This window comes from Dryas octopetala, chromosome 2, assembly GCF_963921425.1.
Source record: "Dryas octopetala chromosome 2, drDryOcto1.1, whole genome shotgun sequence".
Classification (NCBI taxonomy): domain Eukaryota; kingdom Viridiplantae; phylum Streptophyta; class Magnoliopsida; order Rosales; family Rosaceae; genus Dryas; species Dryas octopetala.
The window spans coordinates 24002759-24028369 of NC_141367.1; the positions used below are offsets into that span (position 1 = coordinate 24002759).

Consider the following 25611-nt stretch of genomic DNA (forward strand, 5'->3'; position numbering starts at 1 on the left):
AACTGAGAGGTGAGGGAGGACAAGATCAAATATGAGACAGGGGAAAAAACAGAGAACAAGAAAATGAGCGAGGGAAAGTGTTGTACCAAATCAATACGTGTTTTTCTTGCTTTCATTAAAAGCAAAGATTACAAATTTACCTGGGATTTTCAGGAGGGTGCAAGAATTACAAATCAAACTGTTTTTGCTTCCATTTCTCTAAATTGTTGCTTTGTTTTTTCAATGTTATTTTTGTGTGCGTTTTTTGTCCAGGATCTAGGGAACGTTAGTATAGGAGGCAGTTACTGGTTTAGAGAGTAAAGGTAAGAGAGAAAAAGAGAAACGCTAAATGAGTTTATGATGTTTGGCATTATTGACTGCCTTGGCGTTTCTTTAGGTTGTGGTTTAAACGAGCGGTGCTACATTCACCAAGTCCATGAAATAAGCCAGGATTATATTTTGGGTTTGTACATGTTTGCATGGGTCTATTTAATCATAAGGCCCATGATGATACTTCACTAGGCCTTAAAATTTTCAGGGGGCTTCATTGCTTTATATTTTATCTTATCTTTTCTCAAAAGAAATCCTACTATCTTATTAGGCAAATCAATATTTATAAGTAGTTCATGCAATTATAGTTTTAAAACACACGTTTTGTCTCATACATACACTGATACACATAATGTTGCATAGTGTCGGGTAGAGTATTGAAAAATCATGAGATATAATAGTGTGAATAACCATAAAGCATCAAAACACTAAGCTAGGAAAACTCTGACAGATTTGTCGTTTTGCGCCAAAAACAATTCCAATTTGTGAGCAAAGAATCTTCACAGCACCAACCCAAGTTCATCTCCAAACCCTTGCTTAATTCTCCAGAAAAAAAATCCCCAAACCCAAATGGCCATGTCCACCATCAATTTCTTCTTCCTCTTCTTCACCATAACTCTCCTCTATGTGGCCTACACCATCCCCAGGCTACAGCCCAAGCAAACCAACCTAGTCTTCTACGTCCACGACTACTTAACGGGCCATGACACGTCAGCAACCACCGTGGCCGGGAAAGCTGGCCCCAACTCCAGCGTACTCCAGTTCGGGACAATCGTGGCCGTCGACGACCCGGTAACTATTGGGCCCACTATTGAATCCCAACAGATTGGCAGGGCCCAAGGGTTCTACATCAACTCTGATCTGGACGGGAAGGGCCTGCATTTGGTGTTTTCAGTGATATTCACTGATGGAGAGTATAAAGATAGTACTCTGGAAATTCAAGGTGCTGACCTTTTTGCAATGAAGGAAAGAGAGTTTGGAATTGTGTCTGGGACTGGGTTTTTTCGATTTGTCAAGGGTTATGGGATTATGGGGACTGAGTTCATGGATTTAGCTAATCTTCGAGCTGTTCTTAAGCTCAGTGTAACAGTAAAGCATTATTAGTGTTTACAATATGACATTTGGTACTTCTTTCTCTTTGCATCGACTTTTCTTTCCTTTCCATTTTAGTTTTAACTCAATTTGCCGCCACATAGTTTGATAATTTAGAGGCTCGCATTGGGTTTATAAGCCTTGGGTTAATAGGATTGGACCTGATAAACGCGGTCGACTAACATCTATGGACTAGAGAGGCCCAATAATTTGACGCGTTGATTAATTTGAACTAGATTTGGTGGGGTGGGCCTAGCCCATGCAATAGTGCAACGCTTGGGCGACGCTCGAAGACCCCAGCAGCAAGCTACCGTAGTGGGCCCTCCCCCTAAAGAAATTAATTTAATATCGTGCGGACCTTGGTCTGCATACCAGATATTAAACTGATAAGAACAGATACTACACTTGATCTTAGCCAAAAGGCCGAGAAAGGTATGCTTAGATTCGATTAGGGCCGCTTGTTTTATACACAACTCAGTCGTCTTGCTTTCATCAACTTGCCGATGTGGGACTGTGAATGCACTTGTTGAAGTACTACTGTTGCTGACTTTGTACTTTGTAAGCAGTCACATCTAAGAACCTCTCCACAGTCTTCTCATCACTAAAAACCAGATACAAGAGCAAATGGGATTTTGATTGAATAGATCAACTATAATCCTCTTTCAGTCTTTCTGGCTGCATCTTGGGGTTTGGTAGTTATACTCCCTGGCTTGGTTTGAACAGATAGAAATAGAAGCCTCCTAGGCAAGGTTCTGGTTCAAGAATTTATGTGTATGTGTGAATGTGTGTGTATGTTAAATATGACAACTATCTCCTTAAGTCATAGATCGCACTCCCTGACCAAAATACTGAAGTGAACACTGCAAAACTCGTTACATTGCTACATGCACTTTTAAAAGCAAACACACACACACAACAAAAGGAGTCGCAGTGCCTTGTAAATTTGTCAAAATTTGGATTTTAGATGGTTCCATGGAATTGGATGATATAGATTTGTCCCAATGGAATGCTTAAGCATTATAAGTGGAAATATGACATTTGATTAATTTTGTTTTCTTTACTCAATTTGCAGCTATATCCATTTTAGAAGTGAGATGGGGTAATCTTACATTGGGCTTACATGCTTTTGGTTAATTGGGTTGGGCCTATCTCTTGGGAGAGAGGAAAGGCCCAAATTGTTGCTAACTACTTCTGGGAATATTTCCGAACCGCGAAATTCTGCTGCAGTTATCCGTTAATGGACATCTCTGTGCCTTGTTCTTGACATGGCTTTGAGCTTTTCCTGCAGCGCTTCAATTTCTCCTCAACATCAAGGTTTCTTCTTTCTTTCTCTTTCTGTCTCTGAGACTCTGACGGTTCTCTGTGTTAAAAATTTCAGTGAAGGTGAACTTGAAAAGCAACAAAGGCCTTGAAGACGTCAAGAACCTCGTGACAACTGTTGGGGTTCCATCAATAACGTCCTCTCCAGAAAAATCTCTTCAAAATGGCAACTGGGTCAAGCTTATATGTGGTGCAAGCTTCGAGGTACGTACAGCAACAAAGCCCTGAAGGCTTAAACCCCATTTAACTCAAACCCCACCCACCTTCCAATTCAATATCACCTCCTCTCACACGAACTTTCCTCTACTTCCCTCTCTAGGATGTGGTTGATATAAGAAATCTTTCTCTAGTCTACACTCTTGCTGGAGGTAATCAAAACTCTTATTAGAAACTTTATGTTAACTCTTTTAGGTTGAGTAAGTGAGCATATTGTGTTAATTGATGTGGATGAACGGTTGCAGTTGATTGCATAGACTGTGCAGCAGATGTCTCGGTGGTGAGTGCGGTCAACCAGGGGATTGATGCAGCAATAGAAATTGTCCCTCTTCGAAGGCCTTGGGTGATGATCAGTGTTAATGATGATGAGGATCTTCACTTTCGCAAGGCCGGTAATTGCCTTCTTGTTTACTTTCTTTAGCATGATAAGCATTGCCGTGAGTTCTGGTGCCTATGCAATATAATTTTTTGTTCACAGAGTTTTGTATTATTTCCAATTATCTAGGTGAAATTTGCATACCTTTATGGGTTGAGTAGAATTCCATGCCTAATTGGCTGATTGGCTCATGTTATGCAATTTTGTTCATCAACATAACCTTGTGATCTAATATCTTAATGATTAGCTGCCTCATCTGTCAGCATGAGCACAATACTTTCTTAGATTCGTTTCAGTTACCCACAATTTGTTAAGTCTAACTCTAACCTAATTAAGTACCATCGTAACAGAATTTGATCCAGAGGATTGTCCACTTGACTGTTCAAGGCCTTGTGAGAGAGTTTGTCCTGCTGACGCAATATCATTGGAGGCTGGAAAGTCCACAACACAACTCTCTCAGGGTACCAATACACCTGGTGCATTAAAGGTTTTTTTTCTTTAAGCATATTAATGTTTTGTGGCTTCTATATCTTTGGTCATGGTGTTCATCAAGGATCCCTTGCTTAAACTTTTAATTAAATATGCAGGGTGGAGTTCTAACTGAGCGCTGCTATGGCTGTGGTCGCTGCATTCCAGTTTGCCCGTACGACAAAATAAGTATGTATATCATATGCTGCCTCTCTGCCCTCTACATTGGCTCTTTTTAATAAAAACTGCGCAAATTGATATAGGAGCGACCACTTACATACGAGATGCTACTGCAACCTCTGAACTTCTCAAAAGAAATGATGTTGATGCTGTAGAGATTCATACAAGTGGAAGGTACAGCCTCTTGATAATTAAAGTAAGCATAGAAATTTTTAAACAAGGGAAGAAGTTTAACTTTTTTCATGGATGTCCAATGCACCTTAATCTAAGTTCAATATTTATTCAAGCGTAGGCAATCACACTGTACTAAGCCTTAATTATTGTAGGCAGACTGCTCCATTCAAAGAACTTTGGGATGGTTTAAGAGATTCAATTAAATATCTGAGACTAACAGCAGTAAGTGTGTTACCTACTCCTTTTAATTCAGTGGGATCATTTAAGTTGTAAAACCATCTGGGTATATAATAGAATTTTCACAATTTCCAGGTTAGCTTACCTGATGTTGGGGAGTCAACTGTATCATCAATGAAGGCCATGTACTCAATCATGGAGCCAGATCTATGTTGCTTCAATTTATGGCAGGTGCTCCTGTAATTTGAGCCTAATATGATTGCTTAAAATATTTTCAAACAACTTAAATTAGTTTTCTTGACATTCTACCGATATGAATAAACTGCAAACTGAAGTTGGATGGCCGCCCCATGAGTGGAGATATTGGTCGAGGTGCCACAAGAGAATCAATTGCTTTTGCTCGTCATTTGGCTGCTATAAAGGAAAGGCCTCATGGTTTGTACATAGGATCTGCTAATGCCCTTTGGGAATATCACTTTTGTATTTCACCCTGAGTTTGCAGGCTATGCCTTCTTTAATCCCTTGACATGGCAGGTTTTCTTCAATTGGCCGGTGGCACAAATGCTCACACAATTGATGGGTTGAGGAAAGTCGGACTCTTTCAAACGACATCCTTTACAAGTACTATTATCCCTCTCATTTGGCCAAGTACTCTTCTGTTCTTAATACTATTTGTTTTGTCTTTTCTTATATTCTTTCCCATTTCTTATAGAGAACTCAAGGGATGAAAATTTCACAACTAGATCGCTTAGTTCATTGCATCCTATAATTGGTGGTGTTGCTTATGGTGGCTATGCACGAAAGGTCAGTCTTTTTTTTATTCACAGCCGTCTACTTTCCTAACATATTCAATTGCATTCTTTCCATTCTGTTTGAAAGCTTTATTCAGTGATAGGGGTCATATATTTGTTTAGATTGTTGGAAGAATCTTAAGTTGTATGCAATCACAGCACGGCATTGCTAGTATTGAGGATCATCCACAGCATCTCCTTCGAGCACTGATAGAGGCCCTTGCTTTGGTTGCAACTGTCAAGCGTCCATTTCCCATACTCATGCAGTAGTACCACGAGTAGTAGCTTTAGCCCTTTCCACTTGTTTTTGTTGTCCAATTCTCATACATTATCATACCATCACACTCCTAAATTAATTTGACCAAGCACTTTCTCGTTTTTTCTTGGACCACATTGAATTTGGGCCGGTATTAAAGCTTGGACTAGGTTTGGTGGGGTGCGCCTGGCCCATGCAGTAGTGCAACACTTGGGCGACGCTCAAGAACCCCAGTAGCAAGCTACTGTAGTGGGTTCTTCCCCTAAAGAAATTAATTTAATATCGTGTGGACCTTGGCCCACATATCAGATATTAAACTGATAAGAACAGATACTACACTTGATCTTAGCCAAAAGGCCGAGAAAGGTATGCTTTCAATTTACTTGGGCCTTTCTTTTTCTACACAACTCTGTTGTCCTGCTTTTCTCACCTCAGCGATGTGGGATTGAGAATACACTTTGTTGAAGCACTCTTGCTGACTTTGCACATCAAAAGCAGTAAAGCTTTGCCACAGCCTTCTTATCACCAAATACCAGAAATAGAAGAGCAAAGGGGATTGATGGACATTGGCATTGGCATCACCTTTGGATTTGGTACTTCTACTCCATGCCTTATTTTGAATGAAAAGAATAGATTTTGGTTCAAGAATTTATTATGGGTAAGTGGGATCTGAAAGTATTTATTTCTTCTAATTAAACAAGTTTATGCTTCTAAATCAGTGAAGAGATTGCTGAACTTGGTGGTTGACAAATGCTTGATACCATACCATTTAAATCTGGAATTTAAGACCTTTTAAGAAAGTGAATTTTTTCTCTTAGGACTCTTACAACGTAATCAATCATGGTGCTCAGAAGAACAAAACAAAAAGCAGTGATGAGAGCCACTATATATATTGGTACTTGTTCTTAGGCTGACTTGAATATTAATATCGCTAGTGACAATACATGGGGTAGGGTCGATTGCGTTAGTCCACTTTGAGCACCTGGACAAGCACACAACCATCATTACATCTTCCTTTGTATATGTCGCTACTGCAAATAGTATGCGTCATTTTAAGCATTTAAAATGATGTAGGATACTGTAAAAAGAAAATGATCGATGTAGGATATTAATTATAATTAGTTATTAGGTCCTTTCTAAACTTCGAATCTATTAAGTTAACATGAATGACAATTTGGTTTAATGATCATACTCAGTTTTCTTTTTATACAAAATATTATAAGTTCAAATTTTATGAACGATAATTATTGATAATAATAAATAAATAAAAACTGTTAAGTGAATCTGAATTTAATATAAATAACTCGCATTTTTTATGCTTCAAAGTTAAAAATAATGTTATTCGTCCTATGCATGTGAATCCAGTTCGGTCATCTATCAGAGATATAGTACAAATAATTAGTGCAAAAAATGGTGAGTACATGATGTACATCAATCCCATGAATATTGTATTTTGAGAAAGCAGGGTTGGTGTGCTGATGTCTCAACTCAGGGGCAAAAGAAAAAGAAAAATGTCGACAACAACTATGTCTATGTGCTAAAATAAACAAGTTAGTATTATTGGTTGGCTGGTTTATAATGGATTAGAAAAAGAAATGAATAGCATATCATGGTTGTCAATTAATGATTTTGTACCCTTGCATAGATTTTAAGGGTTTTCTTTAATTAATTTCATAATGTTTATTTTTGAAATGCTTTACACGATATAGGTAAAGATGAGTCCAAACTCCATGTACATGGTCTGGTCAACCATGAGGGGCTGCAATATTAATATTATATAAATCATACTATACAAACTAGAGGCAGTGGGTGTGTGTGAACTAGTTGAATATATATATATATATACGTGCAAGTGGCTTAGCGTAGAGGATTGAGTATAATGATTTCACAAGCACATTGAAAAGCTTATATAGAGCCAAAGGAGGGAATCGGAACACCAATTGGGAATTCAACTCCTGAAAAAATAGAACAAATATATCAACCAATTTTGATACTTGGCTTGAGTCAAAATTGTTATTCATACTTGTTTAGTCATACAAACCATTCGGAGACCTAGTGTGACAATGTGACATGCTTGATTATGATGTCTGTTTTTCCTCTTTGCCCTGCTGCTTTGGATTGTGCATTTGTACTGTTCTTGGAAGACCATACATTTTGCCGTTTAAAAATTGTACAACACTTTTTTAGCTCTTATATTTGACTATTCATTTTTAATGATAGGATTTAATTTTTTAATTACCGTTAAGTTATCATTAATAATTATGTTAGTTTGATATATATTGTTAACTCATTCAATGACAATTTTAGTTTTTTGATATAGTTGTTATATAACATGGTATTATAATCTTGTTTATTGAAAGTTTTATTTCAATTTCATAGATATATTTTTGTCTATATATATATGTCAATGTTCTCACAATGAAAAAAAAACCAGAATCGATTATTTGTATAGTAAATTTGTTAAAATTCTAAAATAGAAGACGTGACTTGTAAACACATAATAATAGAATAATTAGGGATAAAAAGTTAGGTGAAATTGCTTATTGTGGACGTAGTGCAGCATTGGAAATGTCCCCTCGTCACTTTCACAATTAATAAGTGTTAAAAGTTAGTAGAGCTAATATCAAATCTTAAAAGTCAAGCGAATTGACGTCTAGGCGTCCACTAATATATCATTGACATATATTATTTTGGTGCAATATATTGGTATTATTTTTAATGCAATTTATCATTGATATTTACTCAGTTTTTGTTTGATTAAATGTCAAGAAGGATGGCATACATGATACATGCATGAATTTCAACTGGGTTTACTCACATGCAACCAGTGACATAACCGAAATATCGTAGGAGAAATTGGACTTGATCTAACTATCTATGGTATCTAGCCGCCACCCCAAAAGAAAAAACTTTTTCTTCTCCTCAATCTATCGGGAGAAGGGCGGCCCTTGTGTTCTCACAGACTGCTCCTCCCCTCGCCCCTCTCTCCTTTGTTTTTTTTTTTTTTTTTTTCCGTATTTTTATTTTTGTCTTTTCTAATACTCTTCTCCCAGTAAGTGAGAACGTTTTCATCTTTCATTGCGAGAGTTTCTCCACCTCCATTTGTGAGAGCTTTCTTCTCCTCAACCTATCCATAGGAGATGGGCGGCCCTTGTGTTCTCATAGACTGCTCCTCCCCTTGCCCCTCTCTCCTTTGTTTTTTTTTTTCTTTTTCTGTGTTTTTTTTTTGTTCTTTCTGATATTCTCTTCCCAATAAGTGAGAGTGTTTTCATCTCTCATTGCGAGAGTTTCTCCACCTCCCTTCGCGAGAGTTTTTCCGATTTGGTTTGTTTTGTGTTTTTAGGTTTTTAGGTTTTCTCTGCCACTCATCATAAGGTGTTAGGAAGTCACTATTTTCGACGGTACCGGTCATGTTTTCATCGGTTACTACTGCCCGATCCGCCAGTTTACGCTATTGTCAGCCTCTACTTAGAGATGTTGGTAAGATCGTAAACCCAAACGCGATTAGTTTGCTAATTCCTACGGTGCCTCCATGCTCTATTTTTATGAGTTTTTATTTTCTTGTAAGGCTTTAGCTCATATTTTGTATTCTTTATCCCTTTTTGGCTAATAAAACAGACGCATGTTGACTAATGTTGCCACTGTAGTCTGAAGTAACTGGACACTTGAAGAGTTTCGTTTATTCTATATGCGTTGAGAGATTTTTGTTTCCTTGACCAGTTGGAATGGGCCACTTTCTTTGAACACGCACAAACCAATAAAAAAATGTATCTAAATGCAAGCAAAGACTTGTTCAACCATGGCATGATCCTTCACTTAATTACTTTACTGATAAATAATTAAACTAAACTAAATTACAAGAAACTCAATTTGGCGTATCTTTCTCTTGCAAGCATTGCTACTAACAATAGCTTATTAAAGAAAGAAAAAAAAAAGGTAGAGCCCAATTAAAATATATATATATATTTAAAAGATTAGGAAAGTGATTACTGATTAGAAGAGAGTGTTTAGGAAAAGATTAGGATTCAATGTAAAGAACCCAACAAAGATGTCATATTTTTATCACAAATACATTCCTTTCTCTCCTCATTTTTTTTTATCAAACATTGAAATATCATAATTTTAATTAAAAAGGTTGATTGTATTTTTGAAATAAAAAATATTTTTTATTGTTATGATAACATGGCTCTCATAACTCTTAAATTTGTAATACATAATTGAGATTAAAAGAAATAAAAACAAGTAGAATAATTATAAGTAAGAAAAATTGTGGTACATAAAGAGAGTGATGTATTAGAAGAAGGATGATAACATTCTATTTTTGACATAAGTTCACTTCATTGCACGTGGAAAATGAATGGCTAAATAGCCTAAATTGTATGCGCACCATATGTAGCACTAATAGCCGAGGTTGATGTATAAATTTGAACCAATGGGGTAGGTTATATTATTTTCCACCACAAAGGAAATTTTCATTTTAGGACTTTAATGGAGCACAAGGAGGGCATGGAGAGCAAGTCTCGATCAAGAAAATTATGCATTACACATTTACACACATGTTGTTCGATCGTCAAGCCCAAGGGATGGCCATGGCTGAACTATTCAATTGCTTGTTCACAACCGCCTATTGGTTTGGACCATAAATTTAGTTGACATTTATTTTGGGCATTTATTTAGATAACATGGACTTCATGCTCCTGCTAGTTTGCAATCAGAGTGTAATTGACATGGACTTCATTTTATTCTTTGAATAGTAAATGTAAAAAAAAAAAAAAACTTCATTCATACTTTACAAATGATAAAATTTCACATTTTTGTAAGGCAGTTCAATTTTTGTTGGTCAATTACACTCTTATTTTAAAATAATTTTAGATTTGTAACTCATTGATAGTAACATAAAAATTAAAGGTTGGATATAAGTACGTTGTTCTCTTCTTTAAGTAGCGGAATATTTTGTATATGAATCATTATTGAAGTTTTATTTATCATTGATCCATTTATGAATGAGTTATCATATAATAAATTTTCAAAGTGAAATAAAATTAAGAAAAACAAATTTTCATATTTGTTTTTTTGACAAATATAGTAGGTGAGTAATACTAGAGATCTTAAATTTATATTCAAATTTATATTTTAAATAATATAGCAATATTTTTATAAATTTATATACGAATTTACTTTAAAACTCATTTATTTATAACAAGTCGAATATTAATATATACAGATATAACACATTATTTGAGACTCAAATTTAAAATTCATATATTTTGTTAGCAAAAAAAAACTGTTAAACAGCACCCTTTATTTTGTTGGAAAAAGAGAAAAAGAAAAAAGGAGTAGAATTATAGAAATGAAACTGGTGTGAATAAAATTGTCGATTTTTATGGTCAAGCCAACCCTTTGGTCCCTGGATCCACCTACCCCCCAACCAGCCATCCGCCACCACTCTCTCTCTTACTCAATTATACGAAGAAGAGTGGTAAATTTTGTACAGCGCCAAGAAATATTAATAAAAAATAAATAAAAAAGAAGTCACAGTCAGTGAGCTAACTACCTTGTGCCACGTGACCAGCTCACCCCGCCATCCCTCCCGACCTCTCTTTCTCGTTGGTGGCACCTCTCCGTCCTCTCTGAGACTCAGTGAAGCCTCTCCCTCTCTTTCTCTCTCTCTATTTAAACCCTCCTCTATCCTCCCCAAACTCCAGCATTTACATTTTCACCCAAACCCCAAGTGTCTCCTTCCACTCTCTCAGCAGGTAAACTCCAATTCCTCTCTCTCTCTCTCTCTATTCCTACTCTGGATTTCTGGTTGACCAACCCAAACCCATCTTGGAGATCCTATCCGCTGTTTGGTTTGATCCCATTTCCTGTTCGTATTTCAATTCCCGGATTTTGATGTCCTCGAGGAGGAGCAGGTTGATGCTCTGTTTTGTTTTGTTTTGTCCCACGCTGTTGCATATATAGGACTCAGGACTATTCGGAGGGAAGCTTAAGATCTGCTTCTCTTCTCCTGCTGTTTGTTTGTTTGGTTGGTTGGTATCTGTTAGGTACATTGCGTAGAGATCTGTTAGGTAACCGAAATTGGGATCTGGTTGCACACCTCTAGGTGTTTCGTCAATTCGACGTCGTAGATCTACCTAATTGAATCATTGGCTTTTGATCTACCTTTCTAATTTTGATATTTTGGTTTCTTGTTTGTATATTCAGAAGTCGGAGGTTATCTTGACCGGAAACCATGGCCACCGGACAACTCTTCTCGCGCACCACTCAAGCGTTGTTCTACAACTACAAGCAACTCCCAATCCAGCGCATGCTGGATTTTGACTTCCTTTGTGGTGTGTATGAATTCATGGTTTTCAATGTTAATTTCCCACTTGATCTCGATTATGTTTGTTTAGAAAGGAGTGTAAATGTAGTAACTGAGCTTTGTTACAGGGAGGGAAACTCCGTCGGTTGCTGGAATCATTAACCCCGGCGCTGAGGGATTCCAGAAACTCTTTTTCGGTCAAGAGGAAATCGCCATACCAGTGCACTCAACGTGGGTTTTTCATCTCTTGTTATGTTATTTAGATGTTACCTATTCTTTTTAAGCGTTCCAAACTGACTGACCTTCTTGTTGATAACTTTGCAGCATTGAAGCATCTTGTGCTGCACATCCTACTGCCGATGTCTTCATCAATTTTGCATCATTTAGAAGGTCCGTGCTTTATTCTGTTAATAGTATTTTGGGGTGCGCCGCTTCTATTATTGTTCTCTATGATGAATGTATGTTGATATTATCTGCAGTGCTGCTGCTTCATCCATGGCTGCTCTGAAGCAGCCAACCATTAGAGTTGTGGCTATCATTGCTGAAGGTGTACCCGAGTCAGACGCTAAGCAATTGATTGCGTATGCACGGGCAAACAACAAGGTTAGACAATTGATGCCAAGTCATCTCAATTGCACTAACTAGGCAAATGACCACCCGGTACTAATTTTAATGCTGATCATGTTTGCAGGTTGTCATTGGCCCAGCCACCGTTGGAGGAATTCAAGCTGGTGCTTTTAAGATTGGTGACACTGCTGGAACAATTGATAATATCATTCATTGCAAGCTTTACAGGCCTGGATCTGTTGGTTTTGTCTCCAAATCTGTATGTAGCTATTCCAGTGCCTTTTCTTTTCTCTTTCCCTTATTTGCATGCAATTTTGTTTCATTGTTAATTATTCTTTATGCCCACTCTCAAATCGATATCTAAACGGTCAGATAATATTGGTCATTCATTAGATATCTAGAATTTATCAGAATGTTTATATATTAAACATTTAGCACATTACATTATGCTATTTATTGTGAGATGGAGTTCATTCATTTCTGTCCTATGCCCTTAGCTTTGAGAACCACTACTGAGATTAGTTCTAGTTCTGCAAAGTGCCATGAGTTTCAATTGTTTTATCCAAACTGCAATGTGACGTGCTTTGTCAAGAAAGTCATATTTGTGTTTAGAATTCTTAAGAGAAAAACTTATTGCCATTGCAGGGTGGGATGTCTAATGAAATGTACAACACTGTAGCTCGTGTAACAGATGGTCTTTATGAAGGTATCCACATTCTTGCTGCTCTGTTTAATTTAATCTTCGTAGCCACCTTAATGAGTTAATGTGTGCACACAAAGGTTCTAATACAATTTGGCTATGTTCTTGGAACTCTTTAGGTATTGCTATTGGAGGTGATGTGTTCCCAGGATCTACTCTTTCTGACCATGTTCTGCGATTTAACAATATCCCCCAGGTATTTTTGCTCTCTTTATTTCTCTTCAGGGTCTGTCCATGATTTGCATTCTGTTTGAGGGCCATCAGTATTCTTTATCAACTTGTATATATTTATGGTATACTATCAAAAAGATGAATTGTCTAATCAGTGTCCTTAAGAACCAGAAACTATGTTTCTTATACTATATTCATGCAAGTTTTAGTGGTCAATCTTTAAAGATTCTCGTTTCTGTATGGATGCAAGCAATGATAATGTGATTGTCTCTTCCCAGTTTGCATTTTCCTTGTCCTTTTTGCCTCTGATTTTCTGATATAATGCAAAATGATCCCAATTTGGAGTTTTTCCCTTATCCTTTTTGCAATCTGATGTTCTGATCTTATGCAGGTTAAAATTATTGTTGTACTTGGGGAACTTGGTGGGAGAGACGAGTATTCTCTAGTTGAAGCTTTGAAACAGGGGAAAGTTACCAAACCGGTGGTTGCTTGGGTTAGTGGAACTTGTGCAACGCTATTCAAATCCGAAGTACAATTCGGACATGCTGTAAGTTATCATCTCAGTTTCAACTTTCCCTTGACTAATCTCTTCCCAAGACAGTTAGAGGGTTAAAAATTCTGAATCTTCTTTGACATTGTCTTAATCAGGGTGCTAAAAGTGGTGGTGAGTTAGAGTCTGCACAAGCAAAGAATCAAGCCCTGAGGGATGCTGGAGCTGTTGTTCCCACTTCATTTGAAGCCTTAGAAACTGCTATCAAGGAAACATTTGAGAAACTGGTAATTTACAGCATTCCTTTAGCAAAATACCACAAAAATTGCTTGACAAAGTTCTGTAAATCCATTAGTATCCATGGCTGTCTAAAATTTCATATTTGGTTGATTTCCACAGGTTGAAGAGGGGAAGATTACACCAGTGAAGGAATTTAAGCCTCCACAAATACCTGAAGATCTTAACACTGCAATTAAGAGTGGAAAAGTTCGTGCCCCAACTCATATTATATCCACAATCTCTGATGACAGAGGTGTGTATTGAATCCAATGATGTTCCTATATATTATTGATGTGTTTGATATCTTAGACACCAGCTTCATTGACTTATTATTTTAATCCACTTTGCAGGTGAGGAACCATGCTATGCTGGTGTACCCATGTCGTCCATTGTTGAACAGGGTTACGGTGTGGGTGATGTTATCTCTCTTTTGTGGTTCAAACGCAGCCTTCCCCGTTACTGCACTCAATTTATTGAGGTAGGTTGTTGATTACTGTAGAGCTGCTTATTCGTACTTTTTTTCATCCTGGTTTAACTTTGTTTATTTAAAAGTCTAGCTCTTCTTGTCCTAGGAGCAACATTGTGTATTCTAGCTCTTTCACTAATACGTATGACACTGATAACAGATATGCATCATGTTATGTGCTGACCATGGTCCTTGCGTCTCTGGTGCTCACAACACAATAGTAACTGCTAGGGCTGGCAAGGACCTTGTTTCCAGCCTTGTCGCAGGTAGATATATTGCCACTGAATCCTTCTATATTTTTTTTACAAATTTTTCTAATTTATGGACTGGGCTTATCAGAAATGATTTTGTTATTGAATACTCAAAGATGAACTTCTGAAACAGGTTTGCTCACAATTGGTCCGCGATTTGGTGGTGCCATTGATGATGCTGCTCGATACTTCAAGGATGCATACGACAAGGTAAGCTTTATTGGGCATTATGTTTGTAATCGTTGAACACTGACACCTTAGAATGATGTTTTAACTCTAACAAGCTATCCCTCTGTTGTGTTTCATCAGAGTCTTACACCTTATGAGTTTGTCGAAAGCATGAAAAAGAAGGGCATTCGTGTGCCAGGGATTGGGCACAGGTATTGAGAGTTCTCAAAAAATTTCAACATTATAAACTAGGGTTTCAATTTTTAATGCTTTTAGTAGCTGCATAGAAATCTTATTATTGGTTTTTGTTTCCTTGCTGTGGAAAAGGATCAAGAGAGGGGACAACAGAGATAAGAGAGTAGAGCTGCTACAACTGTTCGCACGCACACATTTCCCTTCTGTCAAGTACATGGAATATGCCGTTCAAGTTGAAACCTACACACTCTCCAAGGCAAACAACCTGGTCCTTAATGTAGATGGTGCAATTGGATCCCTGTTCTTGGATCTCCTTGCTGGTAGTGGAATGTTCAGCAAGCAAGAGATTGACGAGATTGTTGAGATTGGCTATCTGAATGGCCTGTTTGTGCTGGCACGTTCAATTGGTTTGATTGGGTAAGTACTGAATAGGATTACACTAAAGTTTTTTCTTTGGTAGATTATTTAGGTTAGTTTTATGTTCCCTGTTAAGGTTGTATCAAATTCTTGATATTGACACGGGAACAATCAGAATACTGATTCCACATTGGCGTATAGCCTCTTATGCACATGGACAATGCATTTGGACTTTGTTGTGGTCTCTAAACAGAGTAGGTGGTCCTATGGTCCTATGGTCACTGATACTGATATGACTTATTAATGACTAAAGTAGTCAATTTGCTATTTGTTGGGTATAGATATAGGTCTAGATACGTGGGTTTGGCATTGAGGGGAATACAAGAGAAAAGGATTGTCTTTGATGACAATGAGGTTCAGTGGTGGGTCAGATAAATAAGAGAGGGAGGACATCATTTTCTGCTTTATATATCATGTATTCCTTAATAATACTGTAGAATATACTTTTATCTGACTGATTGCTCCCTGCTCTAAATCTCAGGCACACCTTTGACCAGAAGAGGTTGAAGCAGCCCCTATACCGCCACCCATGGGAGGATGTTCTTTACACCAAGTGAAAAAATACCAGATAGCAGGTGCAAATCCGGCCTGCTTTCGACGAGCATTGTTGTTTTCAAGGTTGTGGAGTCTGCAATTTGCTGGAATGATTGATTGTTCAGTTGTTAGAATAGTGTTTGTACTGCTAATTAATGCTGGAGCTGAGTATTATGTTCATTTAGAAGCTGTATCGAAAGTTCATAAAAGAAGAGAGAACCCTCGATCACTTTACTAAACAAAGTTATGTTTCCGTAAAAAATTTCTTGGTTTCACTTTTCTGGTTGTTAGGAGAGAAGGACAGAGTACGTAGGAATTGGATGTATCATGAATGTGTGCAATTGTGCACATAAAGCAAGCTGGGTGTTATCTTGGGCATGATTTGCTCTCTCCAAAAAAAATCAATGAATAAATAGAAATTTGTCGAATCACTACAAATATACTTTGCCTTTCTTTTTGTACACTTACTCTCTACTCTATTCCCTTCCATGGGTCCATATTGTGTGTGTGTGTTTGTGTGAATGTGTGTTTTAACGGAGACTAATCTTTAGTGGGTTTTAAAATTCTCAAGTTTTCTGAACTTATTATTTGATTTGATTAACTTAATCCTTCATCACTTTTAGTTTAAGTAGCCAAACATAAGGATTGGCCCATATCTTACTTCAATGGACGCATGTGTGATGTGTGTACCAAAAGCAGCCTTTGAGCCCATGTTATTCCAACAAGTACAATGTGGATAATTCTGCCTTTGCTGTAGAATATTCCATTTTATTAAAATGGGAGTGGAAGTATAAAGTTCCGTGCAAATCAGAAAGTGCAATAATTTTTTAGAGTCTACACTTTTAATCACTAGTTGTAGTTCATGAGATTTGAATTTATGATTTTTCAATTGAATGTCACTACTAGGTCAAATGGTCATCAGCTTCCAAAGTCTGCAATTGAAAATGTGTCATACAGTTGCCAAAAAATAGAAGAGAGTAAAAAATTGGATATGCACCACTAATTTTATTTAGGTAACAAAAATATATGACTACGTAGTACAAGTTTGTGTTTAATTTTATGCAAGAATGAGTTTCTTAATATTACCATATTAGTTTTTTGCTAGTTTTGTAGGCCTCAAGACCCATTGTAACCCAAAAAATAAACCGTTGAGTTTGGAATCCTGATTAGACTGCCGGTGAGGATGACGTCAAGTCATCATACCCCTTTTGCCCTGGGCGATACACGTGCTACAATGGCCGGAACAAAGGGTCGCGATCCCGTGAAGGTGAGCTAATTGGAATAAGTTTGGCAGCGGATCACGAAATCTTGGTGATCTTCTTTCTCCATAAATTCTCCATGTAAACCTTGAAAACTAAAATTTTCTCCATAAATTATTCCTTTAATGATAAAGATGAAACAATGAAGAATAATATATTCTAAATATTTAATAGTTAACTAGCTCTTTGATTAAAATAGCTAAGATTAATGAGGTGGGGGTAAAATTAAGATTAATCGATAGTGACGGGTTGTATAAATTTTTTTTGCAAGATGAAAGAAATTTTCAAATATTTATTTTGAAGAGAAAGAAACTCTTAAATATTAGAGCAAATTACAATTACACCCTTGAGATTTGGGGTATTTCACAATTTGCACCCTATCGTTTTAATTTTTTTAATTTAGTACATAATGTTTCGATTTACTTACAATTAATTATTATCGTCTGTTTGACTGTCTAATCAGACGTTAATTGATGACGTGACAGTTGCGGATCCCACATTTTTGCTGACTTGTAAGGTTGAACGACCTCTTAAGTTGCCCTATAAGAAGTGATTCAGCTGTTTGATATGGATTTTTGGTTTTGAACGACTCCTTGAAATTCATGTCAAACTTGATGTATTGAAAATACAACGCAGAGAGGTCATTCGGCTTTACAGGTTGACAAAAATGATGGACCCACAACTGCCAATTCATCAATTAACGTATAATTAGATAATTATAAATATAACAGTAGTCAATTGTAAGTAAATTAAAACGTTATGTAGTAAATTAAAATAAAAATAAAAATTATAGGGTGTAAGTTGTGAAATACCTCAAACTTCAGGGTAAACTTGAAGAGTATAAATTATAATTTGCTCTAAATATTATTTTATTAGTTGCTTCTTTGAGGTATTTTGTCAAACAAATAGCCTCCAATTCGTAAGGAACAAGAACAAGATTCAAGATAGCAAAGACGTAAGATCTAGGAGAAGAAACTTTAAATTCATGGGACCCCTTTTGTCCCTTAGTGGATCCGCCGTAAATGGTTAAGGTAATTAAAAGACAGGTGAAGTGATACAACATATAAATGTCAAGTCTCATATTATTTCGATGAAGTTCAGATAAAAGGTGAAGTGTCATATATGGGAGTTTAGTATGATAGTCATGTACTTTTTAAACTCGTAAACGTTGGATTACAGCTCAACATTTATAGCTATGGAAATGCATGTTACTCCTACACACGTGATTATAATTGCTTGAGTTCATTTGGGGATTTGGTTAATGTCACATGATATAGCGTTAAAAGTCATAGGGATGAATATGCGAGCATCTCATCATAGTAGTGATATGCACATATTGGTCCTACCTATTTAACATTTTCCCACAAAATTTCAATTATAAAAGTTGAATTCCCTTCTTAGATGAGGCCCACCCCCTCGTGTCCAGGGCTCCACTTTACAAAAGAGGACAATACTATTTTTCAACTCTTTATACACCAATGGTACAAAAATTATATTCAATCGACTATTGGCAAAATTTGTATCTCACTTATATGCCTAATCATATAAGTGATGTCACATGGCTTCCAAACCTTCCTTTCTTCTTCTTTTTTATATATATTTTTTTGTTGTTTTTTTGGGCCCAATAACACGGTTTCCTCTTTGAGAAAGGTAACTGTCTTGAATTTGATAGTCAGTGCAAGAATATTTTAGTACATTAATCCAATAATTTAACTTCTTAATAACAAAATAAAATTGTAAAATGTGTGAAGAAAGCAAAATTGTCAGTGGTCCAATTCCGAAACGCATACGACCACGATCGCAATTATCGCATGGCCTCGCTTATATTCCCACCAGCTGTGTCCATGCCCACAAGTAAAAGAAAATGAAAAGGAAAAAAAATCCAAGAAGCACCAATAAAAAGGAAGAGAAAGAGAGAGAGAAAAGTAAACAGATAAATCAGACAAACAAAAAAACAAATGAAAAAGAAAAGAGAAGAAATGAAAGAAGGGCTCATGTGTCCCAGTTTCCTCAGTGCAGCGAAGACTAGAACCCAAAAAATGAAAAGAGATGAAACCAAAACAACACAACTTTCCTTTATAGGACCCCTTCCCATCCCACAAAATAAAATCAAATCACAACCACCCTCTCCAAGCAAAACACACACACACACTCTCTCTCCCACAAGCTTCACTGTAACCCACCTTCTGATCGACACCAAAATCTTCATGCCCATATGGGTTTTAGTGTTTTAGCCCTACTGAACCGACCCTGCTCTCACTCACAGCGAATTTGAGAGAAAACCCACCGAGAATTGTGTGAAACAGTATGAGACCCAGTGAGAAAATGGCCTCGAGTGGCAAAGCTCAGTCCTCGGGTACAAGCAACATGAAGACTCATCATCACAACAATACAGAGTCTGTCAGCAAAGCCATTGCTCAGTACACCGTCGATGCTCGGCTGCACGCGGTGTTCGAGCAGTCCGGCGAGTTCGGTAAGTCCTTCGACTACTCACAGAGCATGAGAACCACCAAAGATTCAGTCCCAGAAAAGCAAATTACAGCTTACCTGTCGAAAATTCAGAGGGGTGGGCATGTCCAACCCTTCGGGTGCATGATGGCTGTGGACGAAGCCACTTTTGGGGTCATTGCGTACAGCGAGAACGCCCTCGACATGCTCGACCTAACGCCCCAGTCAGTTCCGATCCTCGAAAAGCCTGAGATCCTCACAATTGGGACTGATGTCCGTACACTCTTCACCCCCTCGACCGCAATTCTGCTCGAAAAGGCATTTGCGGCTCGGGAGATTACGCTGCTGAACCCAATTTGGATCCATTCCAGGGTTTCCGGAAAGCCCTTTTACGCAATTTTGCATAGGATTGATGTTGGGGTTGTGATTGATTTAGAGCCTGCTAGAACAGAGGACCCTGCTCTGTCCATAGCCGGGGCGGTGCAGTCGCAGAAGCTGGCGGTGAGGGCAATCTCACAGCTGCAGTCACTGCCTGGTGGGGATATTAAGCTTGTGTGTGATACTGTGGTTGAGAGCGTAAGAGAGCTTACTGGTTATGATAGAGTTATGGTGTATAAATTTCATGAGGATGAGCATGGTGAGGTTGTGGCTGAGAGCAAAAGGCCTGACTTAGAGCCTTATATTGGGCTGCACTATCCCGCCACGGATATACCTCAGGCCTCGAGGTTTTTGTTCAAGCAGAACCGGGTTAGAATGATTGTAGATTGCCATGCCACGCCGGTTCATGTGATTCAGGATGAAGGGCTTAGGCAGCCTTTGTGCTTGGTTGGATCCACACTTCGTGCCCCTCATGGTTGTCATTCCCAGTATATGGCTAATATGGGCTCCATTGCCTCTTTAGCTTTGGCAGTCATCATTAATGGAAATGATGAGGAAGCCATTGGTGGGCGGAACTCAATGAGACTATGGGGCCTGGTCGTTTGCCATCACACCTCTGCTCGTTGCATTCCATTTCCGCTACGGTATGCTTGTGAGTTCCTAATGCAGGCCTTTGGACTCCAATTGAATATGGAGTTGCAATTGGCTTCACAATTGTCGGAAAAACATGTTTTGAGGACCCAGACTCTGTTGTGTGATATGCTTCTTCGTGACTCCCCGACTGGGATTGTTACTCAAAGTCCTAGTATTATGGACCTTGTGAAGTGTGATGGGGCAGCACTCTACTACCAAGGGAAGTACTACCCACTTGGTGTGACCCCCACTGAAGCCCAGATAAAGGACATTGTGGAGTGGCTGTTGGCTTTCCACGGAGGTTCAACAGGTTTAAGCACAGATAGTTTGGCTGATGCTGGGTACCCTGGAGCTGCCTCGCTTGGCGATGCTGTTTGTGGGATGGCCGCTGCTTATATTACTAAAAGGGATTTTATGTTCTGGTTTCGATCCCACACTGGAAAAGAGATCAAATGGGGTGGGGCAAAGCATCACCCAGAGGACAAGGATGACGGACAGAGGATGCATCCACGTTCTTCGTTTAAGGCATTTTTGGAAGTGGTTAAAAGTCGTAGTTTGCCTTGGGAGAATGCAGAAATGGATGCAATACACTCTTTGCAGATTATTTTGCGGGACTCTTCTAAGGATGCTGAGGCAAACAATTCAAAGGTTGTTACACAGGCCCAGCTTGGGGAGCTGGATTTTCAAGGAATCGATGAGCTCAGCTCGGTAGCAAGAGAAATGATTAGGTTAATAGAGACTGCAACTGCTCCCATATTTGCTGTAGATGTTGATGGCTGTATAAATGGGTGGAATGCAAAGGTCGCAGAGTTGACGGGGCTCTCAGTTGAGGAAGCTACAGGGAAGTCCTTGGTTCATGATCTTGTTTACAAAGAATCTGAAGAAATTATTAGCAAACTTCTCTTCCGTGCTTTAAGAGGTAGTCTTTTTACACCTAATATATTTGTTCCACCTCAATTCGAGAAGTTTATTAATGGGGTGTTATTGACATTGTTTCCAGTTTATTCTCTATTTCATTAAAAGCACAAACTTAACCTTGAGAGTAAAAAAACACTAAGCTCGTTGCCAAAAGTTATTGCCTTAAAAGTGATGCATGAAAATTCTAAAGGAGGTCAAATGGTGCACACAGAGCAAAGTCAAAGCAAAAGTTGGCTTACTTCGAGTGCCATGTCAAGTTCACCGTGAAGGTTTCAGTCTGATGCCTAGATGCCTTCTAGTTATTTGAACTTTACTGTATAGTTGTAAATATGATACCCTTTCTTCAATTAGCAATGTATTCTCATGTTGTAGTTATTGTTCATATTGTGTTGTATTAAGCTATTCATTTTTATCTTTAAGAGACTTGGGTGATTTCTTTATTCTCCCTTGTGACTGTTAAATGGCCTATTAGGTGGTTGCTTATTAGCAATGCAACAAGGACAGAACATGAGTGTGATGTTCCGTATAGGACTGAGTTGCAGAATGTTACCTTAAGAAATATTTGAACATGCCATTAAAGCCAGAATGGTTTAAGGATTATTGTGCCAAGGAAGGGGCTAAACAGATTTATTTATTTTCATTTTTTTAATATATGTTTTGTTTATAAGTTGACTGGTCATCATTCATTTTTGATGATTTGGATGGCATGCTTAATATTGACTTTGAAAGAAAGTCTGTTTTTTTTGGTAAGAGAGTGAATATTTTACTACATTAGTTTTGTTAATGCAGGAGAAGAGGATAGAAATGTGGAGATAAAAATGAGGACATTTGGCCCAGAGCATGGTAACAAGCCTGTTTTTGTGGTGGTTAATGCTTGCTCTAGCAAGGATTACACTAATAATATAGTTGGAGTTTGCTTTGTTGGTCAGGATGTTACTGGTCAAAAAGTGGTAATGGACAAATTCATAAAAATACAAGGTGATTACAAGGCCATTGTTCATAGTCCCAATCCTTTGATCCCTCCCATATTTGCGTCAGATGATAACACATGCTGCTCTGAGTGGAACACTGCCATGGAAAAGCTCACTGGGTGGAGCCATGGAGAAATCATTGGGAAAATGTTGGTTGGAGAGGTCTTTGGCAGTTGCTGCCGACTCAAGGGTCCAGATGCTATGACAAAATTCATGATTGTTGTGCACAACGCCATTGGAGGGCTAGACACAGACAAATTTTCCTTTTCATTCTTTGACCGGAATGGGAAATTTGTACAAGCTCTCTTGACCGCAAATAAGAGGGTAAATGCAGAGGGCCAGGTTATTGGAGCTTTCTGCTTTTTGCAGATTGCAAGTCCAGAACTGCAGCAAGCTCTTAAAGTTCAGAGGCAACAGGAGAAGGAATGTCTCACTAGGATGAAAGAATTGGCTTACATTTGCCAGGAAATAAAAAATCCTTTAAGTGGTATACGCTTTACTAACTCACTTTTGGAGGCTACAGACTTAACTGAAGATCAAAAGCAGTTTCTGGAGACTAGTGCTGCTTGTGAGAAGCAAATTTTGAAGATTATAAAGGATGTTGATCTGGATAGCATTGAAGATGGGTAAGTTTTCGTAATCCTTACTTAATTACAGGTGTCTTCTAGGACTGTGTTCTGTAAATGCTGAGACAAAATGAAAATATCAGCCCCCTTGCTTTCAATTTTGTTTATATCTCCGTTGATTCTTTTGTGCCCACTTATCCTTGCCATATTCTAGTGTATAATAGTATTAATATTGCTTCTAAATTTCTTCATATCGGGAATGAGGAAAGACATGATCAAGTTTTTTCGTTTGTCTTTTGTTTTTGAATTAGTTCATTGGAGCTTGAGAAGGCAGAATTCTTACTTGGGAGTGTCATAAATGCTGTTGTTAGCCAAGTAATGTTAGTGCTGAGGGAAAGAAATCTACAATTGATTCGGGATATTCCTGAAGAAATCAAAACATTGGCTGTGTATGGTGATCAAGTGAGAATTCAGCAGGTCTTGGCTGATTTCTTATTGAATATGGTACGTTATGCACCATCTCCGGAAGGCTGGGTGGAGATTCATGTTCTTCCAAGCTTGGAGAAAATATCTGATGGCATCACTATGGTTCGTACTGAATTCAGGTATTTTGGCTTCTCACTATATTTGATATTTTTTTTAGTTGTATGTTGATGGAGACAAGATAATAAAGTTATGTACATAACTTGTCCTTGCAACCTGACTTTACCTGGTGTCCTGTGGACTCAAATTACGAACTTCAGCCAGGGGATGGTCTAGGTTGGGCTGTGGCTGTCTTGTTCAACCCATAGGTTTGAAAAACCTGCTGTGTTTTATAGAGCAAAATTTTCGATCATAGTCTCTGAGTCAGTAACTTCCTTGATGTATGTTGAATAACTTGGTTGGGTGAATATGGATTGGTAATGCAAAGTTCTGTTTTGTACTTGTGATCCTCATACTTTCTCTTGGCATAGTCTTTTTTTTGGCATAGTCTAACCAGAGAAAGATAACTTGCTTTATGTAATACAATTGTATTGATAAAAAATGTACTAATTTTTCTATCTGCCTGCTTATTTCATACAAACATCACTTGGCTAGTCTTATTGGACACCACTTGCAAATTGATATGTACAAAAGCAGCTATTTTCTTCATCTGTCGTTAATGACATGGATATAATATTGTTTTGATATTTAATTGACCAATAGTGTGTTGTTTGTGGTGAAGGTTGGTATGCCCTGGTGAAGGTCTTCCTCCTCCATTAATTCAAGACATGTTCCATAGCAGTCAATGGATGACTCAAGAGGGACTAGGACTGAGCATGTGCAGGAAGATTTTAAAGCTCATGAATGGTGAAGTCCAATATATCAGAGAGTCAGAAAGATGTTATTTCTTAATTACTCTTGAGCTTCCTATGCCTCGGAGACGCACAAAGAGTACTGACTAGCTAATTGGACTTCTAGGACTATATTATTGCAACAATAGATGCTCCTTATCGCAGAACAAAATGCACGGGCACCAAAGCCACCTGATTCTTTTTCAGGGTACGTACTTGACTAAACTAAAACATATTATTCTACCCTTTTTAGTGAGTCATTCATGAATGCTGTTGGGAAACACCAATTCAAATCACCTACATGCTCAACTAAGGTAGCTGGTAGCCTCAGTGCAGTCTTAAGATTTCACTAATGCTGTGAAGCCAAGTCTTCATGCAATGGTGTGCTGTCATGTGTTATTCATTGAAAAGGGGTGCATTTGAGATAACTGTAAAGGCTTCCACACTGAAAAGCTCTTCTGGTATTGACTCACATCTTTCTTCTTCATGTATTCTACTTAATTAGTTGCACTAAATCGTTTGTACTACCTGCTGTAAGTGTCCACAATGGAAAGCTCTTTTTTGTCTTTTCCCTTATAATGTAAATTTCTTCTGTGTAATGAAACCCATAGTCCTCTTCTAGTTGCTGAATTTATGTAACCTGGACAACTGACAATTATCCGAATAACATATGTTTCTCTCTTGGTGAGGATGTATTCTTGGATCACCTATATGTGTGTATAGTGTATAGTAGGGTGCCCTTCAGCCTCACTGATTATTATGATATTTCAAATGCCAATTTCCTTTGGATGAGCTACAGTTGCCAAGAGTTATATGCAACAAAATGGCCCATTATTCGTAGCTGGATGGAATCCAGAACCTTCTTATTGTCCAACCTGTCTAAATTGTCCCATATAGTTGACGTTTCAATCGGATGAGTGGATCAATATTTAAGATAGTGATTGCCCATACCCTTTTGTGATTGTCTTACTTACCGTCTGCTCAAGGAGCTAGCCCTGTACACTGTTGGTTCCCTAAGCAGAAGAGTTCATTCTTAAATCCAGTTCAATGTATCATTGGTCTTGAAAAATTATAAAAATAGAAAGAAAGAAAGAAAAAGAACTGGAAAATTTATAATTACAACTTGATAAAGTAAATATAGTTATTTAAGTCTAACTAGATAATAACTAATTTATTATGAAATTGGATGTAATATATTTGCTTAAGTCAACTCGATAGGCA

At 37.8% G+C, this 25611-nt stretch overlaps 3 protein-coding genes, 2 non-coding genes and 1 pseudogene across 9 annotated transcripts; 4 read left to right on the forward strand and 2 right to left on the reverse strand.

The window, feature by feature from the left end:
* Nucleotides 1-770: 770 nt before the first annotated feature.
* Nucleotides 771-1413, forward strand: LOC147294438 (dirigent protein 11 pseudogene; annotated as a pseudogene).
* Nucleotides 1414-1642: 229 nt separating this feature from the next.
* LOC147294439 (U2 spliceosomal RNA) lies at nucleotides 1643-1837 on the reverse strand. Its single transcript, XR_015120990.1, has one exon. It is a non-coding gene; the product is annotated as a U2 spliceosomal RNA (small nuclear RNA).
* A 775-nt stretch (nucleotides 1838-2612) lies between these two features.
* On the forward strand, nucleotides 2613-5491 carry LOC147294440 (uncharacterized). Of its 3 annotated transcripts, none has more exons than XM_086232520.1 (13): nucleotides 2613-2715; nucleotides 2780-2925; nucleotides 3041-3089; nucleotides 3183-3329; nucleotides 3664-3800; nucleotides 3901-3970; nucleotides 4045-4157; nucleotides 4292-4357; nucleotides 4448-4543; nucleotides 4648-4747; nucleotides 4847-4933; nucleotides 5025-5116; nucleotides 5227-5491. In XM_086232520.1, the coding sequence occupies exons 1-13, from the start codon at nucleotides 2667-2669 to the stop codon at nucleotides 5371-5373; spliced, it is 1299 nt and encodes a 432-aa protein (XP_086088646.1). In that variant the 5' UTR covers nucleotides 2613-2666; the 3' UTR covers nucleotides 5374-5491. The 3 variants fall into 3 exon arrangements, with proteins under 3 accessions (XP_086088646.1, XP_086088648.1, XP_086088647.1); XM_086232522.1 differs by having other exon boundaries at nucleotides 5263-5491; XM_086232521.1 differs by having other exon boundaries at nucleotides 4045-4135; nucleotides 4288-4357.
* Nucleotides 5492-5534: 43 nt separating this feature from the next.
* LOC147294441 (U2 spliceosomal RNA) lies at nucleotides 5535-5729 on the reverse strand. Its single transcript, XR_015120983.1, has one exon. It is a non-coding gene; the product is annotated as a U2 spliceosomal RNA (small nuclear RNA).
* A 5230-nt stretch (nucleotides 5730-10959) lies between these two features.
* Nucleotides 10960-16365, forward strand: LOC147294442 (ATP-citrate synthase beta chain protein 2). Of its 3 annotated transcripts, none has more exons than XM_086231508.1 (17): nucleotides 10960-11115; nucleotides 11567-11694; nucleotides 11795-11897; nucleotides 11991-12056; nucleotides 12146-12269; nucleotides 12358-12492; nucleotides 12879-12939; nucleotides 13053-13129; nucleotides 13496-13651; nucleotides 13753-13881; nucleotides 13994-14126; nucleotides 14224-14351; nucleotides 14500-14605; nucleotides 14724-14800; nucleotides 14900-14970; nucleotides 15086-15370; nucleotides 15852-16365. In XM_086231508.1, exons 2-17 carry the CDS (start codon nucleotides 11595-11597, stop codon nucleotides 15925-15927), a joined length of 1827 nt encoding a protein of 608 aa, XP_086087634.1. In that variant the 5' UTR covers nucleotides 10960-11115; nucleotides 11567-11594; the 3' UTR covers nucleotides 15928-16365. The 3 variants fall into 3 exon arrangements, with proteins under 3 accessions (XP_086087634.1, XP_086087636.1, XP_086087635.1); XM_086231510.1 differs by lacking the exon at nucleotides 10960-11115 and adding an exon at nucleotides 11133-11274; XM_086231509.1 differs by lacking the exon at nucleotides 10960-11115 and adding an exon at nucleotides 11281-11430.
* Nucleotides 16366-19113: 2748 nt separating this feature from the next.
* On the forward strand, nucleotides 19114-25102 carry PHYD (phytochrome D). The gene is made up of 4 exons (XM_086230931.1): nucleotides 19114-21541; nucleotides 22330-23137; nucleotides 23389-23682; nucleotides 24282-25102. The coding sequence occupies exons 1-4, from the start codon at nucleotides 19471-19473 to the stop codon at nucleotides 24499-24501; spliced, it is 3393 nt and encodes a 1130-aa protein (XP_086087057.1). The 5' UTR covers nucleotides 19114-19470; the 3' UTR covers nucleotides 24502-25102.
* The last annotated feature ends 509 nt before the right edge of the window (nucleotides 25103-25611 follow it).